Source organism: Gobio gobio (genome assembly GCF_949357685.1).
Source record: "Gobio gobio genome assembly, chromosome: 23".
Taxonomy (NCBI): Eukaryota; Metazoa; Chordata; class Actinopteri; order Cypriniformes; family Gobionidae; genus Gobio; species Gobio gobio.
Window position 1 is genome coordinate 4529822 of NC_137119.1, and position 22822 is coordinate 4552643.

Genomic DNA, 22822 nt, shown 5'->3' on the forward strand with positions numbered 1-22822 from the left:
AAATCAGAATCAAAATCATAACTCAAATTCAGAACAATGAGAATAGTAGATTCAAAATCAGAATCAAAATCAGCAGACATATGATCAGAAGAATAAAATCATTATAATACTTTCAAAATCAGAAGACTCAGAACAATGAGAATCAGTAGATTTAAAATCAGAATCAAAATCAATAAACTGACAATCATAAAAATATAATCAGAATCAGCAGCTTCAAAATCAGAGATAACATCAGCAGATATAAATACAACCAGAAGAATCAAATCATACTTTCAAAATCAGAATCAAAATCATCAGACTGACGATCAGAAGAATCAAATCAGAATCATACTTTCAAAATCAGAATCAAAATCAGAAGACTCAAATTCAGAACAATGAGAATCAGTAGATTCAAAATCAGAATCAAAATCAGCAGACATACGATCATTATAATACTTCATAATACCGCCAATCAGTAAACCGACAATCATAAAAATAAAATCAGATTCAGCAGCTTCAAAATCAGAATCAACATCAGCAGATAATACGATCAGAAGAATAAAATCATAATCATACTTTCAAAATTAGAATCAAAATCAGAAGACTCAAAATCAGAACAATGAGAGTAAGTAGATTCAAAATCAGCAGACATATGATCATAATAATGCTTCATAATAATCATAATAAATCATAATACTTTAAAAATCAGAAGACTCAGATTCAGAACGATGAGTATCAGTAGATCATAGAAATCAAATCAGAATAAGTACTTTCAAAATCAGTATCAAAATCAGCAATCTGAAAAATTAAATCATACTTTCAAAATCAGAAGAATCAGAACAATGAGAATCAGTAGATTTAAAAACAGAATGAAAATCAGCAGATATATACGATCAGAAGAATCAAATCATAATCATACTTTCAAAATCAAAATCAGAAGATTCAGAACAATGAAACGAAGTAGAGTCTAAACCCGAATCAGCAGACGGATGATCTGAAAAATCTCATCAGAATCAGTACTGTAAAAATCTGAATATTCAGAATCGGCTTCAGTGAATTTACAATCAGAATCTGGATCTCACTGAGTAGCTCCGCCCACAATGGAATCTAATTAAACCAAAATCCTTCATCATTATCAGTATCTCAGTCAGAGACGAGCGGATCAGTTCTTATGTCTCCTGAATCCCCTGTTTACAATAAATCATCCCCCATCACACCTAATCAAAATTTAGATGTGATCGGTCACTAGAAAATGTTCAATTGGAGACCTGATTTTTTTACAGTGTAGCCTAAACACAGGCTTTACTCCCTTCACTGTGACTTCCAGAACACACACAAGAAATGAAATACGTTCAGCCCAAGCAAAGCCTGAATATAAGCTTTATTAGTTTATTGTCACAGCCGTTGCTTCACAGTCGTTACATACACACCCAGCACTTGATTCATCCTAATCTACTTCACTTAACATGCTTTTCTTTCTTTCTTTCTCTTTCTTTCTTTCTTTCTTTCTTTCTTTCTTTCTTTCTTTCTTTCTTTCTTTCTTTCTTTCTTTCTTTCTTTCTTTCTTTCTTTCTTTCTTTCTTTCTTTCTTTCTTTCTTTCTTTCTTTCTTTCTTTCCCTCCTTTTGTTTTGTTTTTAATTCTCCTTCTTGAAATATATCTCTAGGATCTCTTTTGCTTCTTAAAGAAGTGGAAACCGCAGCTGCATAGCTTAATGAGAGTCTGCAAATTAGTGCCTGATGAAAAATGAAGCTTTAAACACATTATTTCCATCATTAATGATCTACCTCATCCACCCGCATTCATTGGAAGGCTATTTGTTATTACTTGGTCCGTCTGACCTGCAGATATCACTAGTGGACAGGCATTGAATCTGTCCATGGAAGCTGGTCACATTGCATCTTGTTAGGACGCAGGGCCCTATTTTTGGGTGAACTATCCCTTTAATGCAACTTTGAATTGGACTGTAACTCACTGGTCCTGAGGGCTGATGGAGTGACCTCGATCTCACTGCTGGTCTGGTAGGGCTGGAAGGCGGACAGGTTGCTGGAGTTGAGCTCAGCCGTGCTGAAGAGCTCTGGACTCTGGGTGCCCGTGGAGCTGGCGCTGGTGCCGTCACCGCCATGATGGGGGTCCTGCTCCTCGTAGACCGCCACCAGCTGACAGACAGATAAACAATATTGTGTTAATTACACTGGTTGACATAAATATAGGTAAACACCCTGCCAGGAGATATCCATCTATTCATCCATTCATGCAGCATTAGTACTTTAATGCTGCTTTCACACCAAACGCGAATAGTTTCACGCGCGAACATTTTGAATGCATTCGCGCGTCCGCAGAGAATTGGACGCGCGTAGAAATCGAGCGCTGGATGCGAAATTGACGCGCGTTCAAAGCACTCCAGGAGAAATATGTCATAAAACACCACTCTGCCCCTTTTCATTTTCATTAAAAATATATATTAAGCATTAATAGCCACACAAATGTGGTCCAGGCAACTCCTACATTATCTTCACTGCATGTATATTTAAATATCCTTAAAATATAAAGTTATGAAACTTCTCTTTGCCCTCAGTCAAAACGATTTGGCAGACAACAAATGATAGATTCATGAGAGCAAAGATCGGCCGTTAGATCTACACAAGATTAGCCACTACAGGCCATCAGAGCCAGCGGCAGACGGCAGAAGGACTGGCCGAGGAAAGGCTGCTCTCGCTGGGGTTAATGAGCGGTGATTGCCCGGTGATCGCCTGGATCTCACAACTCCAAAAACACAAGATTATTTTATATTAAATAGGCGCTCTCTTTATAAATAAACCACAGATTTGAGCTTTAAACAACTACATTCTCACCTGAAAAAGTCTTAAAACGACATTTTGTGACACAATAGTTGTATTTTTAAATTATGCGGGGTTTCTCATCACGTCACTTTACCACGTGACAGCCGCAAGCAGGCTCCTGATTGGTTAACGCGGCACGAATTGACGCCAAAGTAAAAAAAATTCAACTCGGGCGTCAGACGCGAATTCGATTCAAACGCGTGAATGTACAAAAGCACCATTCGCACGTATCGCGCAAGACGCTCAATACGCGTCCTTTGCGCCGCGCGAAACGCGCCTTCCGCACCATGGGACCTCCAGACGCGCATCAACGCGCCTTTCCATTGACTTAACATTGAAATCACTCGCGCCCGACGCTCTATTCGCGTTTGGTGTGAACGCAGCATTAAGGTCCTTTCACACTGGATGCGATTTTGACGCGCAAATAATTTGCGCGATGGTTTTATTTTTTGATCAGCTGTTTGTGTAATGAGAGCTTTCACACCGAACGCGAATGTGCTGTGGCGAAAAAACGATGTTTATTTTTTTCGTTTCGATGTCGATTTTTTTTAACACTCGCAGCGACAGAAAAGGCTTAAACCAATCACATACAAGGAAACAAAGGTGACGAAATGTCCAGTTGATGTCACTAGCCATTCAATCAACATTAACCTTTGCCAGGTGTCGCATTTCTCACGAGATTACAGCTGTAGTTGTGTTTACAGCTGGACAGATGCAGCTGTGTTTGCCCACTATAGGCTACAGATTACGATATTATAATCAATACATTGATATTTTTTTTTTTTTATCTAATTGTGTCCGCGACTATAGAAAGTGAATGTGTTTCCGTCAGTACGACTGTGGCACTTAAATGTTTACATTGTGACTCAACTGGAAACACAGCAGCTCCGGATCGAGCCGTTCCTGAAGAGTGTGTGTGTGTGTGTGTGTGTGTGTGTGTGTGTGTGTGTGTGTGTGTGTGTGTGTGTGTGTGTGTGTGTGTGTGTGTGTGTGTGTGTGTGTGTGTGTGTGTGTGTGTGTGTGTGTGTGTCGTAAGATGCGCTGCTACCGTCTCTGTCTGGAGGAGCTCCTCAAATTGTCCCACGGACATTTGAAAGTAACTTCGGAACCGGCCATGATAAAGTTTTAGCTCCTGTACAAGATTAGCATACTCCCCTTCAGACTCTCTGTTCTTTAAGACTGGGTGCACAAAAAACCTTCTTCTCTGTCTTTTAAAGAAAATGAAAAGCTCGTCTCCACTGAATGTTTACGTGTCCGTGTTTCTCAGCTGTCGCCGCGAATGTTTTGGAATGCTGGAGCTCTGAAACGTCGCAAACTCCCGTCGCGGCTGGTGTGAATGGTTTTAACGCAAACTACTTTTTCCGCTTCGCTTTTTCGTTACACGTCCGGTGTGAAAGGGCCTTTAGGCTCTCTTTCAACCTGGTATTAAGATGCGTTTTGGTCAATCGGATCACAAGTGGACGACGTCTAAAACTTTTTGAGCTTGTCCACTTTCGGCCACTTCCAGAGGTAGTCGAAAACCCATTAGACCGGATTGCTTTCGTAGCGTAGACGCTCATGTGGTCGAATGCACACGAACAGCCTCTAAAAGACCCCAACCTAACGTGGAAACATTATGATTTAAACGTTTGGTTTGAAGATGAAAAACGTCCCAAGCTCAATGTTCTCTCACCATTCCTGATTTCTAACACACACTCAGAGCGTTCAGCAGTTTTGCGGCTGTCAGAGCTCATAAATTACGTGAGCTTTTGTCCATTTGATTGAAAGATCTGAAAGATCATACATTTACCCGCCCATAGACCCTCCCCTCGAAGAAATCAGGACAGAAGTGGTTGAAAGTGGACAAAAGAGACACCAGGTGTAAACGGGAATGTGTCTCCCTCATTCATTTGTGATCCGATCGACCAAAGTACATCTTAATATCAGGTGTAAACAGAGCCTTAGATGTATAAACTGAATAAGAAACATGGCATATAATAAAATAACTGTGATCTATCTCAGGATTTATGACCAGTTTATAGAAAGCAGAATGAAACTGTACAATCCCCTCCCTCAACACCCGACTTTTATCTAAAGTTTTGTTCAAAATTGGTTACATAAAAATAAACACACAACAACTCTATCCACATTCATGTCATAGCTCTATACTTATGTCAACAGTCTCATTTCTGTCTCATTTTTATTTCTCTCAGGAAAAAATGAAACAACTGAAAGTCTCCAGAGCTATGAAAGAGCAATAAAATATTCCTCTAGGTCGACTCCTCTTCCGAGAGAAAGTGAGAAATTATGACTTACACTATAATACATTTGAAAAGAATGCTTTTATTAAATGGGGAGCGCATGCACTGTGGGAAACTGTTCGGAGCCACACACCCCTGCAATGCTGCAAAATGGAGAAAATTGCATCGAGGAGGTTAATTCATCAGCTTTTGTCCTGATTTCAGCCGACATTAACTGTTCACACATCCACCGGAATAAATGGAACCAGCAAGTCACATGCAGGCGTCAAGCAGGCCAACACAGAGACGCTATTGTGTGAAGCAGTTTGAGTCTGTTGATTTGTAAACGACGGTGCTCTCTGGTTCACATTTGGCTATTTATTCCTCGCTCGCGGGCAGAGCTGTGACCGGAGAAGTTTAGTTACAATTTTTCCCTCTACTGTCCTTCTCGTTCATGCTCTGATTTTAATACGGTTTATGATCAGCCTAATTCAAACTGACTTCTCATTTGTTTCTTTGGCCCAATTAAAGCATGTCAAATAAATGCCCTTAAGACGCTCCAGCCACTGCGCTGACAGACTGCTTATCACCATGACCATTACTCGTCTCGCTACACAGACCGCATTACAGGGACTCTCCTCTGGCTCGTCTCTTGCTGTTGGAAAGATTGCAGTTTTTTGAGACCAAGCAGACTTTAGGAAATAAAGACAACTAGACTTTCTTCAGTGTCTATTTAGTGTGTAGTATTTAAAGGGATAGTTCACCCAAAAATGTAAATTCTGTCATTAATTGGTCACCCTCATGTCGTTCCAAACCCGTAAGACTTTCGTTCATCTTCGGAAAAGATCTTTTTGATGAAATCGGAGAGATTTCTGTCCCTCCATTGACAGCAACACCTGACCAATCAAGAATAGCACTTATCATTCTATTCATTGTCTGTCTGTCTGTCTAATTTATTTATTTTTTAAAAATGTTGTTCTGTTCTGTGCTTGATTAACTGAGACTTGTTACAGTACTTGCATATAGTTGATATTGTTGCCCTTGACTGCTCTAGTTGCTTCTATTGCCCTCATTTGTAAGTCGCTTTGGATAAAAGCGTCTGCTAAATGACTAAATGTAATGTAAATGTAATGTAGCTACGCAACTACCACTTTGAAAGTTCATAAACAGATCATAAAACTAATCCATATGAATTGAGCGGTTTAGTCCAATTCTGAAGAGACTTTAGGCTTTTATTCATATATAAACATTGATCAGCGATAGGGTTAGGTATTGAATTTGCTCGATTCTTAATTTCGATTCCAATAAATCGATTTCGATTCCAGGTAAAAAAAAACAACAACAAAAAACATTCACATTTATTCTAAGTCTTATTGCAAAACATTCCATTGTAGTTGAATACAATGAACAAAACTCTATGGTTTAAAAATACCATAGCAAAAACAACTGGCCTAACTAATATACATTTCAAGCATTATTAAAGACTCAGTAATAAAAAGAACAAATAAACAAATTAGCAATTGAACAAAGATATGACTGAAATAAACATTTTCAGGTATTCCGATACAGAAACTGTAATCAAATGTAAAATAACACTGCACTTTAATATAATATAGGCTATATATTAGAGCTGCAACTAACGATTATTTTTTCTGTCGACTAATCTAACGATTATTTTTTTTTTCGATTAGTCGACTAATCTAACGATTATTTTTCCGGATTAATCTTATGATTCTTTTTTACTGATTATTGTATTTCAAAGAGGGTAGTGAATTTGTATATTATTTTAACATGAAATCAATGAATGATGACAATATTAATTGTATTTCAGGAAGGGTAGTGTACATAGTATGCCATAATGAAATATATGGACACAAGAAGCATTTTAAACATCATGTATAATGATACTATTCATCATAAAATGTATACAGAGTAGGCCTAATTAGGAAAAGTTGTTTACTATAATAGTTGAGTATGATTTACTTATTGATTTGTGTCAATAGTAAACGAAAATGCACTTGTATTTATTTGCAAAAGGTTCACATACAGGAGTTTTCAGCATAGTTTTAATATAGTATAACTAGTCGTCTATTTTGAAGATACATGTGCATAAACAACGACTAAAGCTGCCAGAAGTTTTTGCCCAAACTTCAAAGACACATTTAAATGATTAAAGCTAGAGGCATATCTTAACTTTAATGTTACTTTAATCATGCAAACTACCTATATACAGCATGTTATTATGCATTTGTGTTTGGGACAGAGGGGGACCAGGTCGCATTTACAGCAGATATATGCAGCCCATAATAAATAAAAGCACGCGACGTACTGGGCTCGGAGAAGAACCCCGGAAAATGTGACCGTCTGTTGCAATACACGCGCCACGGTTCAGCTGCGCGAGAGAACCATGGAGAGAACACTGGCACCAGGGTTGCCAGGTTTTCACAACAAAACCCACCCATTCGTTACTCAAAACTAGCCCAAAACAAGCCCAATCGCGTTTCGGGGAGGTTCTCTGGTAAACATCGCGTTCGGGGGGTTAAATATGTGTGTGTTTTTTGCAGGGCTGCCTGCTAAAATTCTAATTCCCGGGGCTAAATATCACATAGTTGGGATCGCTTCAACCCGCGGACATGAGACACAGCCCGCGGCAACAGTGTAGAAGTAGCCCAATTCCGCGGAAAAAAACGGGACTTGGCAACACCGACTGCAGTGTGAAAGCTCCCGCTCTCCACGCGCACAGCTCCTGCTCTGCCACCGCGCGCAGTGTGAAACTGGCGTTACAGAGCGAACAAAGCACAGTTTTATTCGGCTTCTGTTTAAAGTACTCCCACACTTTTGAATGTCGCGGTCTGGCTTTATATGATAAGATCATTTTCACTATGCCCGGGAGCAGAAGCTGCCATTATTCAAGATCCTCTGTTCCATTCTAGAACGTAAATAATGTGCCGCCGACGCGTCGACGCATTTCACGCACGTCGACGTCTTTTCGTACGTCGACGGGACGTTTTTCGTCATCGACGACGTCGACGCGTCGTTGCAGCCCTACTATATATTACAAATATAGTCACAAAAGTTATTCTGTCTAGAACAATGAGTTGAATTTTTCATTTTCTTTTGTCGTTTGATTAACGTTATCATAGAGACGGCAGCAGGAATATTAGGCTGCTGTCACTTTAAGAGCTGCACGGATCCCATACTATTACACATGCGTTTTCATCTTTTCTTATGTCTTAAGGCAATGTCTTTTGTCATTTTTGTTGTATTTTGTTTGTATTTGTCCGTTCAAGACAAGGAAGAGAACTTCTGAGTTCATTTAAGAGTTCATTATCACACACTACCCACTATGAGAAGCCGTTCTGTGTGCACGTGTGTCTATCTGAAGCACTGAAAACAGCGCACAAGTCTACTTTGTGCTCGAATGGTTTAAAATCACATTAAAATCACATTTTCTGTGCGCCCGTTTTGTATGTGTGCAGAGCACAGAAAACAGCACGCAAATCTTTTGAGCTTGAATGGTTTAAATCGCATTAAAATGCGCACACATGAACCGATAAGCAGAACCGGAATGCGCATTTCTTATCGAAATCACCGATTCTGGGAAATCTGGAACCGGTTCTCGATTCTCAACCCTAATCAGGCGGACATAAACAGAAGTACAACTGAACCTGCTTGACGCGCGAGAACAAACCTCTTCCAGAAGCTCAAACGTGCTGAGTAACATTGGTTCTTGTTGAAGCTCAAACGTTCAGACTTTAGGAAATAAAGAAAACTAGACTTTTTGTCTATTTAGTGTGTAGTATTTAAAGGGATAGTTCACCCAAAAATGAATTCCTTCTTGCTGTGTATCATGAGAATGAACCCCATTGGTTCTCATGCTTGAGCTTCCGTTTACCACAACTGATGTGTGCGTTGATGAATGTTTACGTGAATAAAAGCCTAAGTTCATCATATAAAGTGATCATGTGTCTTTAGAAAATTTGGACTTAACTGCTCAATTCATATGGATTAGTTTTACGATCTCTTGATGAACTTTTTGAAGTGTCAAAGTGGTATTTGCGTAGCTGTCAATGGAGGGAAAGAAATCCAACTAATGTAATTATTGAGAGAATTATCATTTTTGGGTGAACTATCCCTTTAAGTGCAAATGCCCCACCTTGTTGGCAGAGGCTATTTACACTAACTCCACAAACCATTGTGTGATTGGGCCTTTATAAATATGATTCTCTGACTCTATTAATAGTATCTGAATAGCTGTAAGGTCTTGACACAAATCTCTTTAGCGTCCATCCAGCTGTTTTTGATTGACAGGTCTTCATGTTTAGATGCATGTCTGTCTGCTAATTGTGTGGCTCAATTGCTTTTCCATACACACTCCTCAATTGGAGAGCTGCCGCACAAACAAGCTCACACTCACTTCAGCCTGCACTTGTAATCAAACAGGGTATTTGTTTATAAATCACACAGTATTTACGGGGACTTGAGAGGCTCGTCTTTAGGCCTAAATGCACTGGAGGCAGTAAACTGCAGTTTTAGCTACAGCTCTGGGCTGTTTCAAGAGTCCTCACAGGTCAGATCAGTCCTCACTGGAGAGGGAGATGATGACAAAACACGGCTTTTGAGAGGGTATAAGAAATCACAAGCCATTTTCCATTTCTGCACACGAGCTTCAGGTGAACATATAGATTCAGATCTATTATGGTAAAGGTCAGTGCGATCAACAGAGGAAGAATCAGTAAATAAGAAACAGAATCAGTATTGGTTTATCAGTCAAGTGTACAAATTACAGTATTTTATGTGCAATTGTTGGAAAACTCCCTTAACGGTTAAACCGCCACTACGTTTCATTCCTAGCAAATACAGAAAAAGGTCCAGCATATGTCTCACATCCATGACGGTCTACTTTGTCTTCTTTTATACAAAATATAAATTAAAAAATTGAAAAAGTTCAATGTGACCTTCACAGAAGAACTGCTCCAGTCTGAGGAAGAGAGATTGTGGGGTTTTGAGAAGTTATCTGAATTGTTCAAGGACTGTGTTTGTGCAACAGGCCCAGTTCATTTCTGCTCTGTCACAAATTTGCAACACAATCCTCACTTCAATTTCCTTTTTTTCTGTTTATGGACATAAGAAGATAAGAATGGACGTGTCTTGCCAGAAACAGAGACCGTTTGTCTTGAAATGCTAATGATGGTTACAAATAAACCGGAGACATGTATGGGATGACGGATCGGTTTCGTGTTTTGGTGAGAGACGTTAGTGACAAGAAACCTCAAAAAGATGAGAAATGCTGAAATTTAAACAAAAGCAAGGCAAAAATGTGGAGCAACAGACAATCCCTGTCAAAACATTTTTTTTTAATTTCTTGTACATTCAGCATTTAAATCATATTGTTACGTGTTACCATATAGTTCAGGCCAGTGTGCATGTGAGTGGGTGTGTGTGCATGCGAGGCTGCATGCGCGCGCGTGTGTGTGTGTGTGTGTGTGTGTGTGTGTGTGTGAGAGCAAGGCTGCATGTGTGTGCATGCGAGGCTGAAAGTGTGTGTGTGCGAGACTGCATGTGTGTGCGCGTGAGGCTACAAGTGTGTATGCAAGTGTGTGTGCGAGTGTGAGAGGCTGCATGCGTGTGCATGTGTGCTAGTGTGTGTGTGCAAGGCTGCATGTGTGTGCATGCTGGTGTTTGTGTGTGTGGCAGAGAGTGTGTGTGTGAGGCTGCATGTGTGCATGGGAGTACAAGGTTGCATGCGTGTGTGTGTGTGTGTGTGTGTGTGTGTGTGTGTGTGAGGCTGCATGTGTGTGTGTGAGGCTGCATGCGTGTGTGTGTGTGTGTGTGTGTGTGGACAAGGCCGCATGCGTATATGTGTGTGAGGCTGAATGTGTGTGCGTGCAAATGTGTGTACAAGGCTGCATGTGTGTATGTGTGCAAGGCTGAATGTGTGTGAGGCTGAATGGGTGTGCGTGCAAGTGTGTGTAAGTGTGTGTACAAGGCTGCATGTGTGTGCGTGTCTGCGAGGCTGCATGTGTGTGCATGCGAGTGTGTATGGGGCTGTATGTGTGTACATGCCAGTGTGTGCAAGGCTGAATGCATGTGTGTGCGTGAGGCTGCATGCTTGTGTGTGCGAGGCTACTTGCGTGTGTGTGCAAGGCTGAATGTGTGTGCGTGCGTGTGTGTGTGTGTGTGTGTGAGGCTGTGTGTGCAAGGCTGAATGTGTGTGCGTGTGTGTGAGGCTGCTTGCGTGTGCGTGTGTACATGCGTGTGTGTGTGCAAGGCTGAATGTGTGTGCGTGTGTATGTGAGGCTGAATATATGTGCGTGTGAGAGTGTAAGTGTTAGTGTAACTTAACTGTTTGTTAGCTCTAAATGCTCCTGTCGCCTGTGTGTTTAGACTGAAGTTGTGTGTGATGTTTGCTACATTCAGGTAGTGTACCTTCTTGCAGCAGATAAAATAAAAAAGGGGTTCACATATATCTGACTGCTGGTATTCACAGGTGCTCAACGCATGTGCACTAGAAAGTTTAATCTTTCTTCAATGTCTGTGCGCTTTATCTCCAGAAGTTGTGAGCAATAAAAATGTCTTTGTACGCATTTAAAGCTACAGTAGCGGATCTATTCACCCTACTCAACTACCGGTTGTTTCCTCTCCAGTAGTTTGATGTTGTAGTTGTGTGTATCTACATGCATACTATTCAGATGACGACATTTACGTAAGGCACACTGTACGCATATTTTGGGCTTTCGTCACACCCAACACTGCAGGGTCAACCACTCGTTATCAGAGCGAACAGGAAAAGGAAAACCCAAGGAAAGAAGTGAGGTGAATCTTCCCAATGCCTTCCTTTCATGTCCGTCCCCTTTGATCTGGAAGCTTTCACAGTGGGAAGTGCTGGGCGATTACAGCGGGACCCTGATGTGCGGATCCGTTCCATTACCTTTGACAGCCAAAATAGCGTGTGATCTTTCTAGGATCGACGTGGACAATGTGATCGGCGACTGTAGGATGAATCAGAAGTCGACATTCATCAGAGATATTGACGCGTAATGGAGACATCTAGACATTTACATAAGCAGAACACCGTCATCTGCTTTAAAAGCCTTTTTGGAGCAGGACGGATGTCGTTCAATTGCTATCAAACAAGTCATTTTGACCTTAATGGCTGCGAACAAGATAATACCAGATTGGAGCGAGGCAGTCCTGCAGCTATGCCTGCAATTACAGCACGGTCGCTGGCGGCCCTGAACGACAATTTCCTCCGAGCAAACCTGCTGAGGATTAATAAAGTTTTATTCCTCATCAAATTCTCACCTCCAAACTACATTTCAATGGGAGCATGACAAGTATTTTATGACGGAACCATGAAAGTGGTCCGGCCGACCCTCTGGCAGCGGTATCGCACAAAACCAGAGAAAGCTCAAAGTAACTCACCTCAACTTGATTAGTCGCCGTGGCTCAATAGACCGGCTCACGGCTGGCCGGATAAACCAGTGGTCAAAGTTTCATCAGTTGTCAGGGGTTTTTTTACTTTGTAAGTGAATCCGCACGGAGCTCAAGGCTGTGGGATTAATGCGAGTCAATCATTTGTGTGAAACCTCTACTAAACTCCTCTGGGCTGTAAAAGGAGTCTCATCAGCGGCTAAAAAAAAGAAACATTACGGACTAGAAAAATCTGAAGCAAGTGAAATAAAGTAAACAAACAGCGCTCAAGCGTTTGGCAACTCAATTAAAGTTTGTCAATGTTTTACTAAAAGTTTACGGACCAAAGTAAAAATATATATGTGTGTTCCCGAGATGGTAGAAAGAAAAAGAGCATCTTTAAATAACCAAGCACACATCAGGTCTATTCCACAGCAGCATATCTGAACGAATGTGCTTTCATAGAGGCCAGCTCACCAACAACAAAACACATCTGCTCGCAAAACAATCGTCCATATCACACATCCGGTCGCGCCAGCCTCCTAAACTCCGTCCTATGACAACATCGCCAAGCGCTTTAGTCTTGCCAGGATTTCAAGGGTGGTTAATTTAATGGGCTTCTAATCGAAAGTGTTCAATGGGAATTGCGGTTCAGATCCTAATGAAGGGTCATCAGAGAACATATGGTGTGCGCTGTTCAGCCAAAACTATTATGGTAGTTGTTCACAGCAAATTGCAACAGGTTTTAACCAGGCTTTATTTCTATTATGCAAATGCTCTGAAGTCACTCTGCCTTTTCTGTTTCTTTCCATTTACCCGGCATTTATTTCACCGATTACGGATCCAACTGGACATTAAGAAAACAACATAAAGGATAAGAGCTTGCGAAATGGATCCAATGGTTACTATTACTACATTTAATTACTAAACTTACTTCCACTACTGTGTTAAAATGCCAGCAGATGAACGATGAGATCCTGAAGAGATATACAACTAGGAGTTTCATATGAAGGACTGCACTTGCTATGGTTAAAACAATGCTGTATTTGTTCAGTACACTCATTTTTCAGTACGATATTCAGTGTGATATTAACTGATATACCAATATATATATATTTTATTCATATATAATACAATATAAAATATTAGTCACACCACTCATGCTAAGTTGTGTATGTTTTCTGAAGTTTAAGCACCTTATTTCCCTGACAAACAAACAAACTGATAAATAAAAGTTCAATTGTAAAGTACTTAGTATTTATTGGATGGATGGATGGATGGATGGATGGATGGATGGATGGATGGATGGATGGATGGATGGATGGATGGATGGATGGATGGATGGATGGATGGATGGATGGATGGATGGATGGATGGATGGATGGATGGATGGATGGATGGATGGATGGATGGATGGATGGATGGATGGATGGATGGATGGATGGATGGATGGATGGATGGATGGATGGATGAATGGATTATAGAAGTGGATGAATGGATGATAGAAGTAGATGAATGGATGATAGAAGTGGATGAATGGATGATAGATGATAGAAGTGGATGAATGGATGATAGAAGTAGATGAATGGATGATAGAAGTGGATGAATGGATGATAGAAGTGGATGAATGGATGATAGAAGTAGATGAATGGATGATAGAAGTGGATGAATGGATGATAGAAGTAGATGAATGGATGATAGAAGTGGATGAATGGATGATAGAAGTGGATGAATGGATGATAGAAGTAGATGAATGGATGATAGAAGTAGATGAATGGATGATAGAAGTGGATGAATGGATGATAGAAGTGGATGAATGGATGATAGAAGTAGATGAATGGATGATAGAAGTGGATGAATGGATGATAGAAGTGGATGAATGGATGATAGAAGTGGATGAATGGATGATAGAAGTAGATGAATGGATGATAGAAGTGGATGAATGGATGATAGAAGTGGATGAATGGATGATAGAAGTAGATGAATGGATGATAGAAGTGGATGAATGGATGATAGAAGTAGATGAATGGATGATAGAAGTGGATGAATGGATGATAGAAGTAGATGAATGGATGATAGAAGTGGATGAATGGATGGATGATAGAAGTGGATGAATGGATGGATGATAGAAGTGGATGGATGGATGGATGGATGGATGGATGATAGAAGTGGATGAATGGATGGATGATAGAAGTGGATGGATGGATGGATGGATGGACAGAAGGGGATGGATGGATAATAGAAGTGGACGAATGGACCAATGGATGATAGAAGTGGATGGATGGATAATAGAAGTGGATGAATGGATGATAGAAGTGGATGAATAGATGGATGGATAATAATAATAATAATTTGTTACATTTATATAATGCTTTTCTAGGCACTCAAAGCGCTTTACATGGAAGGGGGGAATCTCCTCAACCACCACCAATGTGCAGCACCACCTGGATGATACGACGGCAGCCATATTGCGCCAGTACGCCCACCACACACCAGCTGATTGGTGGAGAGGAGACTGAGGGATGATGCCAGTCGTATGGGGATGATTAGGAGGCCATGATGGACAGGGGCCAATGGGCAAATTTGGCCAGGATGACGGGGTTACACCCCTGCTCTTTATCGAAGGACATCCTGGGATTTTTAAGGACCACAGAGAGTCAGGACCTCGGTTTAATGTCTCATCCGAAGGACGGTGCTTGCTACAGTACAGTGTCCTCATCACTATACTGGGGTGTTAGGACCCACACAGACCACAGGGTGAGAACTAACACACCTCACTAACACCTCTGTCAGCAGCAACCTAGTTTTCCCAGTTGGTCTCCCATCCAGATACTGACCAGGCTCAGTCTTGGGCTACAGGGTGATCTGGCTGCTGGTTAGAATGATAGAAGTGGATGGATGGATGATTGAAGTGGATGGATGGATGGATGGACAGAAGTGGATGGATGATAGAAGTGAATGGATGGATGGATGGATGATAGAAGTGGATGGATGGATGGATGGGTGGATGATGGAAGTGGATGGATGGATGGATGGATGGATGGATGGATGATAGAAGTGGATGGATGGATGGATGGATGGATGATAGAAGTGGATGGATGGATGATAGAAGTGGATGGATGGATGATAGAAGTGGATGGATGGATGGATGATAGAAGTGGATGGATAGATGGATGGATGATAAAAGTGGATGGATGGATGGATGGATGGATGATAGAAGTGGATGGATGGATGGATGGATGGATGGATGATAGAAGTGGATGGATGGATGATAGAAGTGGATGGATGGATGGATGATAGAAGTGGATGGATAGATGGATGGATGATAAAAGTGGATGGATGGATGGATGGATGATAGAAGTGGATGGATGGATGATAGAAGTGGATGGATGGATGGATGATAGAAGTGGATGGATGGATGATAGAAGTGGATGGATGGATGGATGGATGGATGGATGATAGAAGTGGATGGATAGATGGATGGATGATAGAAGTGGATGGATGGATGGATGGATGGATGGATGGATGGATGATAGAAGTGGATGAATGGATGGATGGATGATAGAAGTGGATGAATGGATGGATGATAGAAGTGGATGGATGGATGGACAGAAGCGGATGGATGGATGATAGAAATGGATGGATGGATGGATGGACAGAAGTGGATGGATGATAGAAGTGAATGGATGGATGGATGATAAAAGTGGATGGATGGATGGATGATGATGGAAGTGGATTGATGATAGAAGTGGATGGATGGATGGATGGACAGAAGTGGATGGATGATAGAAGTGAATGGATGGATGGATGATAGAAGTGGATGGATGGATGGATGATGATGGAAGTGGATGGATGATAGAAGTGGATGGATGGATGGATGGATGATAGAAGTGGATGGATAGATGGATGGATGATAGAAGTGGATGGATGGATGGATGGATGATAGAAGTGGATGAATGGATGGATGATAGAAGTGGATGAATGGATGGATGATAGAAGTGGATGGATGGATGGACAGAAGGGGATGGATGGATGATAGAAGTGGATGGATGGATGGATGATAGAAGTGGATGGATGGATGGACAGAAGGGGATGGATGGATGATAGAAGGGGATGGATGGATGGATGGATGGACAGAAGGGGATGGATGGATAATAGAAGTGGATGAATGGACGGATGGATGATAGAAGTGAATGGATGGATGGATGGATGGATGGATGATAGAAGTGGATGAATGGATGGATGATAGAAGTGGATGGATGGATGGACAGAAGGGGATGGATGGATGATAGAAGTGGATGGATGGATGGATGATAGAAGTGGATGGATGGATGGACAGAAGGGGATGGATGGATAATAGAAGTGGATGAATGGACGGATGGATGATAGAAGTGAATGGATGGATGGATGGATGATAGAAGTGGATGGATGGATGGATGATAGATGGATGAAAACACTGACACATCTCAACCAAACCTCTGTATATCCGCTAAACCTCAGGTTAACCGCTAAACATGGTAAGGAAGAGTCTTATTTACAGATGCAGCATCTCTCTCTTCCTCCACTCTCTAATGCTCAGCCTCTGTCATCCTTCAGCTGCAAGGACATCCATAAAGGCCTGATGTTTCATTCACTTTCCTCCTCTGAAAGGTTACAAACTCTTTTCATTTCAGCATCAGATTCTTCTCCCTCCTTCCATAAATCAAACATCCATCAAACTACTATCTCTCCGCATTCATCAGTGACAAGAATCCTTCGCTTTTGTGGGATAACTTCCACTCTTACGTAACGCTCTCAAGTCAGCCAAAGAACACACTTTAAGGTCACACACACACACACAGGTTCCTGATGCGAGGCCTAGGCCCGTTTCCGTCACGCTTTCCTGAACATTTCTCATCACACTTCAGCCTTTGAATATTTCATCGCTTTATCTATCCATTATTTCCGTAGCTCGTGAGTGCTTAGCCCTGTTCTGCTTCTCATTAACAACATCAAATATTCAGACAATAAGTCCAGCCCTCGCTCCAAATCCCCCTTGTGTCTCACCTTAATACATATTTCAAAAGTGCTGGCACACGGGGAACATCCACTCCCGAAGATCGGCGCTAAAACGAGCCGGAAACGAGGTGGCGCGATAACGCTCAAGAGCTAAACGGAGCCTAATTTAGATGAAAAATCGACCAATGCGTCTTTTTGTTGTTGACCTCTATTCACCGAGACACAGATCTGGAGAGACAGGTACTTTTTGCACCTGAAAGTGATGATGAAAAGAAAAAGAGAAGGAGTTAGCTGAGGAGGCGGGGAAGGCGGCGTGAAAATACACGGCGCAAGCAAAGTTTAAACAGATTAGAGACTCATCCTTTCAAATCCACTTGGCCGAGTTTTCCAGCGCTGGTCTTTGAAGTTTCTCTTGAGTCGGGGGAAATGAATTCACTCGGCTTTTTACGCCCGTGTTGCTGCTACCTCCACACTGCTGACAGAATGTAAAAACTGCAATGAGCTTTCCTCCCCTTCTCCACGTTAATGAAATGAACCCCCGGCCATCTGTACTGCTCTTTATTCGGCCCAGAAGGGACGCGCGGCCCTGATGTGAGAAAGTGAGAAAGTCAGGTCAACAACCGGAATAATCCAAACAATTACGGAGCGATGCAGAGCTCATAGTGTGACACGGATCACGTGTAGAGTGATAAACACTGCTGTCGTTCAGACCTCAAACACTGCCCGTTCTATCACTCCGGCAGGAATGGGGTCATGTAGACTTTTTGTGTGGTTTAGATGAACAATAGTTTACCGAACACAGGCTATTCAAAGCCATTGACATATGCACGTTTGCACTGTGAGGATGGTGTAAAAACAGCAGTGTCAGAACTTATTAAAGAAGAGCCACTAAATGTCAACACTTCAAGAAAAAAGTGTGTGTTGGGTAGGTTTAGGGGTAGAGGTAGAGTGTGTGTGTGTATATGTGTGTGTGTGTGTGTGTGTGTGAGAGAGAGAGAGAGAGAGTGTGTGGTTGTATGTATGTGTGTGTGTGTGTGTGTGTGTGTGTGTGTGTGTGTGTGTGTGTGTGTGTGTGTGTGTGTGTGTGTGTGTGTGTGTGTGTGTGTGTGTGTGTGTGTGTGTGTGTGTGTGTGAGACGGGTAGGGGTAGTGTGTGTGTGTGTGTGTGTGTGTGTGTGAGATGGGTAGGTTTAGGCTTAGGGGTAGAGAGTGTGTGTGTGTGTGTGTGTGTGTGTGTGTGTGTGTATGATGGGTAGGTTTAGGGTCAGGGGTAGAGTGAGTATGTGTGTGTGTGTGTGTGTGTGTGTGTGTGTGTGTGTGTGTGTGTGTGTGTGTGTGTGTGTGTGTGTGTGTGATGGGTAGGGGTAGAGTGTGTGTGTGTGTGTGTGTGTGTGTGTGTGTGTGTGAGTGAGATGGGTAGGGGTAGAGAGAGTGTGTGTGTGTGTGTGTGTGTGTGTGTGTGTGTGTGTGTGTGTGTGTGTGTGTGTGATGGGTAGGGGTAGAGTGTGTGTGTGTGTGTGTGTGTGTGTGATGGGTAGGGGTAGAGTGTGTATGTGTGTGTGTGTGTGTGTGTGTGTGATGGGTAGGGGTAGAGTGTGTGTCTGTGTGTGTGTGTGTGTGCGCGTGTGATGGGTAGGGGTAGAGTGTGTGTGTGTGTGTGTGTGTGTGATGGATAGGGGTAGAGAGAGTGTGTGTGTGTGTGTGTGTGTGTGTGTGTGTGTTTGTGTGTGAGATGGGTAGGTTTAGGCTTAGGGGTAGAGTGTGTGTGTGTGTGTGTGTGTGTGTGTGTGTGTGTGTGTGTGTGTGTGTGTGTGTGTGTGTGTGTGTGTGTGTGTGTGTGTGTGTGTGTGTGTGTGTGTGTGTGTGTGTGTGTGTGTGTAGGTGTGTGTGTGTGAGTATGATGGGTAGGTTTAGGGTCAGGGGTAGAGTGAGTATGTGTGTGTGTGTGTGTGTGTGTGTGTGTGTGTGTGTGTGTGTGTGTGTGTGTGTGTGTGTGTGTGTGTGTGTGTGCGTGCGTGCGTGTGTGTGATGGGTAGGTTTAGGGGTATGGGTAGAGTGTGCGTGTGTGTGTGTGTGTGTGTGTGATGGGTAGGGGTAGAGTGTGTGTGTGTGTGTGTGTGTGTATGATGGGTAGGTTTAGGGTCAGGGGTAGAGTGAGTGTGTGTGTGTGTGTGTGTGTGTGTGTGTGTGTGTGTGTGTGTGTGTGTGTGTGTGTGTGTGTGTGTGTGTGTGTGTGTGTGTGTGTGTGTGTGTGTGTGTGTGTGTGTGTGTGTGTGTGTGTGTGTGTGTGTGAGATGGGTAGGGGTAGAGTGTGTGTGTGTGTGTGATGGGTAGGTAGGTTTAGGGGTAGAGTGTGTGTGTGTGTGTGTGTGTGTGTTGGGTAGGGGTAGAGTGTGTGTGTGTGTGTGTGTGTGTGTGTGTGTGTGTGTGTGTGTGTGTGTGTGTGTGTGTGTGTGTGTGTGTGTGTGTGTGTGTGTGTGTGTGTGTGTGTGTGTGTGTGTGTGTTTGTGCGTGCGTGCGTGCATGCGTGTGTGTGTGTGTGTGCGTGTGTGTGTGTGTGTGTGTGTGTTCAGGTAAACCCAACATTATGGGGACAAAATGGCAATATCTGGAATGGTGGTCGGCAGGATGGAATACACACTCTTGTTTGTACACACGTCTCATCTTAATCACTAAATGACCTGATCAACCCAACTTATACAACAGAAACCGTCCAATGTCAATGTTAACTGGGTTTCCCGAGTGTACCAAATGAAAACTTGAACTGAATATCCGGGCCCAATCGATGCCTGACACGGAAGAGATGATCCGAGCGAAAGTTTTTAATAACACGATCCTCTGTTTACATGAAGTGAAGCGCCAACACACTCTCACTTACTCAACTCTAGTTTATGATCCTCTATTGATTCGCTCGCGTCCCGATTCATCTTGCTGTCTAAATATAGTTTCCAAAAGCACTTTCAGGTGTCATCCGTGCCAACCGCCTTTAGGAAATGAAATAAATCAAATCAGCGGGCTCCTCAGTATGCAGTCTCCCGTTCCTTCTCTCCTTCTCTTCTTTATTCGCATTCAAGCGGCGGCGTCCACGTCTGCCTTTCATTCGCGCAGACCTCTATTGTGTGTATTAGTATTCCTGAGTTCAAACGGCCGCATTATAAGAACCAATATAAAAAAGTGCTCGTCAGAAGATGTGCCCTTCAATCCTTCATTGGATATGCACAAAATCCGAGAAGCAAGCAATTAAAATCAGCATCTGGGGACGAGGCAGCTGCTGAGGGAGAGAGAGAAGATGGAGGAGTGGAAGAAGGAGCACTTCAAACGCTCAGGCCCGGTTACTGAGCTCATCCCCGTCCTTGACATCCGCCGCTCACTGGACTCGCACTGGCGGTGGGTCGAACGCCTGTGACAGTTTGACATGGAGTGTGTGTGTGTGTGTGTGTGTGTGTGTGTGTGTGTGTGTGTGTGTGTGTGTGTGTGTGTGTGTGTGTGTGTGTGTGTGTGTGTGTGTGTGTGTGTGTGTGTGTGTGTGTGTGTGTGTGTGTCTGATGGGTAGGTTTAGGGGCAGTGTAAGGGGATAGAAAAGACGGTTTGTACGGTATAAAAACCATTACGCCTATGGAATGTCCTCACATTTCACAAAAACAAACATGAGTGTGTGTGTGTGTGTGTGTGATGGGTAGGTTTAGGGGCAGTGTAAGGGGATAGAAAAGACGGTTTGTACGGTATAAAAACCATTACGCCTATGGAATGTCCTCACATTTCACAAAAACAAACATGAGTGTGTGTGTGTGTGTGTGTGTGTGTGTGTGTGTGTGTGTGTGTGTGTGTGTGTGTGTGTGTGTGTGTGTGTGTGTGTGTGTGTGTGTGTGTGTGTGTGTGTGTGTGTATGCTGCGGTGAACATCGGCCGCTGTGCTGAACTGCAGGTCGATGGGCATCTCAGAGCAGGAGCTGCAGTCTTGATTAAGATTAAAGTATACGATGATCTGTTCATGTGTTACAGAGAGAAAGGTTCACTTTAATGCATTTACATTTATTCATTTAACGCTTTTATCCAAAGATCTGTAGAACACTAGAGTTCAGGAGTCGATTTAAAAGAACCCTTTATACCAAATATATTATATTATATCCATCTATCATCCATCCATCCATCTATCATCCATTCTTCATCCATCCATCCATCCATCATCCATTCTTCATCCATCCATCCATCTATCCATCCATCCATCCATCATCCATTCTTCATCCATCCATCCATCCATCATCCATCCATCCATCATCCATCCATCCATCATCCATCCATCCATCCATCCATCCATCCATCCATCCATCATCCATCCATCCATCCATCCATCCATTCTTCATCCATCCATCATCCATCCATCCATCCATCCATTCTTCATCCATTCATCCATCATCCATCCATCCATCATCCATCCATCCATCCATCCATTCTTCATCCATCCATCCATCATCCATCCATCCATCATCCATCCATCATCCATCCATTCTTCATCCATCCATTCTTCATCCATCCATTCTTCATCCATCCATCCATCCATCATCCATCCATTCTTCATCCATCCATCCATTCTTCATCCACCCATCCATCTACCATCCATCCATCATCAATCCATCCATCCATCCATCTGTCAATCAATCCATCCATCCATCATCCATCCATTCTTCATCCATCCATCCATCCATCTAACATTCATCCATCCATCCATCCATCCATCCATCCATCCATCCATCCATCTATCATCCATCCATTCTTCACCCATCTATCCATCCATCTATCATTCTTCCATCCATCCATCCATCCATTCTTCATCCATCCATCCATCTATCATCCATCTATCATCCATCCATCATCAATCCATCCATCTATCATCCATCATCCATCTGTCAATCAATCCATCCATCCACCCGTCATCTGTCCATCATCCATCCAATTCTGTCCATCCATCCACTTCTATCATCCATCCATCCATTCAATTCTTTCTATCTATCCATCCATCCATCCATCTGTCCATCCATCAGTCCATCCATCCATCATCCATCATCCATCCATCCATCCATCCATCCATACATACATCATCCATACATCATCCATCATCCATCCATACATACATCATCCATCCATCCATCCATTCATCCATCCATACATCATCATCCATCCATTCATCCATCCACTTATATCATCCATCCATCCAATTCTGTCCATCCATCCATCCATCCTTCATCCATCATCCATCCACTTATATCATCCATCCATCCAATTCTGTCCATCCATCCATCCATCCTTCATCCATCATCCATCCACTTATATCATCCATCCATCCAATTCTGTCCATCCATCCATCCATCCTTC

General features: G+C 42.5%; 1 protein-coding gene across 1 annotated transcript in view; it reads right to left on the reverse strand.

Moving 5' to 3' along the window:
• The window catches only part of pard3aa (par-3 family cell polarity regulator alpha, a), a 753733-nt gene that overhangs the window by 478534 nt on the left and 252377 nt on the right, over positions 1-22822 (reverse strand). The window contains exon 3 of the mRNA XM_079805963.1: positions 1954-2137. Within this exon, the coding sequence (XP_079662089.1) occupies positions 1954-2137 (184 nt within the window). The remainder of the gene's footprint in view (positions 1-1953; positions 2138-22822) is intronic.